Consider the following 4,459-nt stretch of genomic DNA (forward strand, 5'->3'; position numbering starts at 1 on the left):
CAACTGGGATTACATGAGTGCAGCACGGCACCTGGCTGATAATTCTTAATGTACAAGAAAACTGAAGTATCAATATGTATGCCACTGTGGAGGTCCCAGTGAGATTGGAAGGTACTGAGATAAGGTGGTACATGGAGATGCGTTCTCCAGGGTGTGAATAGAACATAGTATTTTATTTTTAAATTTTGTGCTGGGGGCTGCTTGGTGGGTAAGTGCACAAGCAGCAAGTTACACCTGGTCCTTTTGACTCTGTATTTTGAAACAGGGTCTCACTAAGACGTACAGACTGGCTTCCCCCTGTGATCCTCCTGCCTCAGCATCTTGGGTCACTGGAATTTCAGGCAGACACCACTGTGCCCAGCATCAGAAATTAATTTTCATGTGGAATAAAAATACAGTTGGATGAATCTTCTTTTTTCTTCATGGAAGTGGTGTTCATTTGAGATTGATGAAGGAGGTCAGATTTTTTTAAAAAAAGCATTTTTGTGTGTTACTGTGGTCACAATATTTTTCTTTCCTCCATAAGATGAACAAAGCAAACAGACTGTACAGTAATATTCACATAAGAAACACCACATACACCGTGACTGGCGTTGGGGTCATGGGCAATGCCCTTCTTCTTCTCATCCACAACTCCTTGCACATTACTGGGCAAAGACCTAAGCCCACTGACCTGCCCATTGGTCTCCTGGCCCTAATCCACCTGGTAATTCTGCTCATCAAGGGCTTCATAGCTGCGGACATTTTTACAACTCAGGGGGGCAGGTGGGATGACCTGACGTGTAAATTTCTCATCTAACTGTACAGGTTGATGAGGGGGTTCTCCATCTGTGCCACCTGCCTCCTGAGTGTCCTGCTAGCCATCACCCTCAGCCCCAGGAGGCAAGGTTCAAACATAAATCCTCACGTCATAACCTGTGTTTCCTTCTCTTCCTGTGGGTCATCTACTCATCCTTCAATAGCCAACTATTCATCTTCATCTCCATTGCTGCTACCTCCAATTGGAACTCAGACAACTTTATGTACGTCACAGAATCCTGCTCCTTCATTCCCATGACCTTCTTCCTCTGGCACAGCTTGTCCATCCTGCTGACTTTCAGGGAAGTCTCCTTTATAGGAATAATGGCCCTCTCCAGTGGATACATGGTGGCTCTCCTGTGCAGGCATAAGAGGCAGTCCCAGTATCTCCACAGCACCAGCCTGTCTCCAGTGTCATCCCCAGAACTGAGGGCCACCCAGACCATCCTGCTGCTCATGAGTTGCTTCGTGGTCATGTCCATCTTGGACACCGTTGTCTCCTATGCAAGAATCACAATGAAGGATGATCTAATATTTTACTGTATCCAGATCCTTGTGACCCATAGCTATGCTTCATTCAGCCCTTTGGTGTTTATTTGTACTGAAAAACGTATAATTGTTATTTTCAGATACATGTGGAAGAAGACAGTAAACATTTCAGTAGGCAGTGGTGGATAAGTTCTGTTAAGGTGAAAAATCGTGCTGAATTTGGAGTGATTTATCATGACAGAGTGTTTAGAGTCTTTGGTTTAAATGCAATGCAAAGTCTCGCTCCCTCTGTTAAACCATCCACTTGGACATACGTGGATGACAATTACATAAAAGAAAGCCAAAACATGTGCCTCTCTGAGATATTACGGGGATTTCATGTTTCTCACTGGATCCTTAATAGGGCCCTGTGAGTTGGATGTCACTTGTCATAACCTGGGTTATTCCAAACTCTTTTTAGATACAACAGTTCCAATGCTTCTCAAATATTGTATCATCTCCATTATCTGTATTTTTTGAAACTACATTTGTAAACATATTCTACCATGAAATATCACATGATCCAGCACACATACAAGACACACTCATACACACACAGGCACACACACGTTCTACATGCAGGAAGTCAAACAGTCATCTTCACATCACTGCTCCTAAAACCATGCTTTAAATATTCAAACAAGAAACAACTCAACACCTACAACCAGAAGAATATGTAAACAATACACAATTGCCTCTGCAGATTCTGGAGTATCATCAGATCTTAAAATAGAAGAATATTCTGGAACACGGGGAAGCACAGCTGAGTCCTCAAGTTACTCTACTCAGTGAAGCTGATTTAGTCATAAAAGAACAAACATTATATAAATGTATTGAAAGAAGGTGGGAGTTGGCGTGGGCAGAGTGACTGAGCAGGAACAAAGGGGTGTCCAGAGACCAAGACAAAGGTGCAGCGGGGAGCTGTCCCTTGGTACTTGGATAACATCTATTAAGTTAGGAAGTGAGTGCTGTCCTGGGTGGTGGTGCAATAATGTGAATAGATTCCAGGCCACTTAACTGAATGCTGAAAAATATTCGAAAGTTTATGTTATTTATATTTTATCCTCATAAAAGTGTTTTTAATTATCAACTCATTTGTGGAAAATATTCTTTCTGAAACTATAAAGTAAGGCATAAGACTCTAAATGTGCCACAATGTCACTTGGTGAGCTTTGAAACATCAGAGCTGATTTGTCTCAGTGATTTGAAGATTGGTTTTGAGAAGCTCACTTTTGATCTCAGCCTCTCCCAGGAGAGGTGTTCTCCATGCGAATACTGATAGGCGCCACTGTGGGGCGCTGAGCCTTCTAAAGACATCCATCATCGCAGTGGGTATCTTCCATGTTGAGGCTTCCTGGGTGAGAGGTGCATGGGGTCAGAACACCAGGTTTAGACAGTAAGTCACATGGGGAAGTTTACCAATCATGACAGCAGTGCTGCAAAAATTATGCACTTGTTATATATTCTATTTAATTAGAAAAATTAGCCAAATATAAAATACTCTCAAATCAAAGGTCTTTATAAAGAATGTAAGTAGTAAAGGAAGCAAAGAATATGAGATTAAACATTTTAAAAATCAGAAAAGGAACATAGAATAGAAGAGAAAAGGTGTCTGAAAGATTATAGAACAGAACAAAGTGGCTGATTAAGTTATCATGAATAGTTGTTAAGTGTGAATCAATGAAACTCTTCCATCAATTGATATTGGGTGGCTGAGATCACAATAACAGCAACACAATCTTAAGATTGCACATCAAGGTGTAGCTGTAAACCAGGACAAAAGGACCCAAGAGATGCAGAACATCCCATCAAGGGCAGAATACACTACTCTGATGTGCTCAGAGCAGCGCTCACAAAAGGAAACACACCAGGTCACAAACAAGCCTCCTCGATCTTAAGGACACTGATATCCTGTCAAGTGTATCAACAAGCACCACAGAGTGGAGATGAAATTGAAGACTGAAAATTGTCCATCCCATCTACGTGGAAATTAAACAACACCTTTTTACCAGTCACGCACGGAGAACTCACAAGTGAGGTCAGAAATTTCCTTGAGGAAAAATGAGGATCAAAGTACCACCTACTAGAACTTTGGGGATGCATCAGGAGGATGTCGCAGAGACATAAAGCAACACGTATCCATTCACAACTAAATTGAACCCTAGACACACACAACCTCAGAACACTGAGCTTGGAAAGTGGAACAAAGCAACTATTGATGGAGGAGAATGAACCAGTAACCCAAGACACCCCACCCCTCAAAAAAAAGAGCCCAGAGACACGGGACTTCATGATGGAGGGCTACACATTGAACAATTAGCACCAAACCATCTTGATCTCCTCCAAATTGAAAGCATCTTCCATGGTGAAGACCTGGGTTTATCCATGGGACACAGGTGGCTCAGTACATGCTGATCATCTATAGGGACAACCAATAGCATACAAATTCCAAGGAAGGAGAGACGTTGTGTCAGGAGTGAAATGTTCATATATGTATAAACACTAAAGATCCAACAGAATTCCTTTCTGGATTCTGACAGGCATTCAGCAGAACACAAAGGAAACATCCAAAGAATTCTGCTTTGTTTCTTTACAATTGCCACAAAATTTGTGAAAAAGAAAACTCAGAAAACAATCCCCACAATAAACCATTATAAAGAGCAAAATACTGAGGCATGAACTTGGCCAGGGAAAGAAAACACTTGTATCCAGAAAATTATAATGATGCAAAAAATTAAAGCAATCAATGAATCAGAGGAACCATGCATCGTATTCATGATGTGAAGAATCAATATCAAAATCTCCATACTATAAGAGTTATGTACAGATCAGATGCAATCCCTATCCAAATATCAGGAGGGTATTTTATAGAAATAGGAAACCAGGTAGCTAAAATCCACATCACATGCAACCATATGAGACCCTGAATAGGTAAATCAACTGTGATAAACAACAAAGCTAATGGAATCATACTCAATTTTTAAATATATCATGAAACTATGGTAATTAAAACAGTGTGTTAAGGCTGGGGATGGACCTTGGAGATTTAGCCCTTGCCTACTCTGCGTGCACAGGCCCCGGGGTTCATCACCAACACTTGAAAACCACACATGCATACAAAAGAAATAAAAAA

The 4,459-nt window shown here is 41.2% G+C and overlaps 1 protein-coding gene across 1 annotated transcript; it reads left to right on the forward strand.

The window, feature by feature from the left end:
- Positions 1-601: 601 nt before the first annotated feature.
- Positions 602-1,476, forward strand: LOC308638609 (vomeronasal type-1 receptor 53-like; the record flags this gene model as incomplete). The annotated part of the gene is made up of 2 exons (XM_081276231.1): positions 602-706; positions 808-1,476. 2 exons carry the CDS (start codon positions 602-604, stop codon positions 1,474-1,476), a joined length of 774 nt encoding a protein of 257 aa, XP_081132357.1.
- Positions 1,477-4,459: the final 2,983 nt, after the last annotated feature.

The sequence above is a fragment of the Spermophilus citellus genome (genome assembly GCF_964194105.1).
Source record: "Spermophilus citellus genome assembly, chromosome: 19".
Lineage (NCBI taxonomy): Eukaryota > Metazoa > Chordata > Mammalia > Rodentia > Sciuridae > Spermophilus > Spermophilus citellus.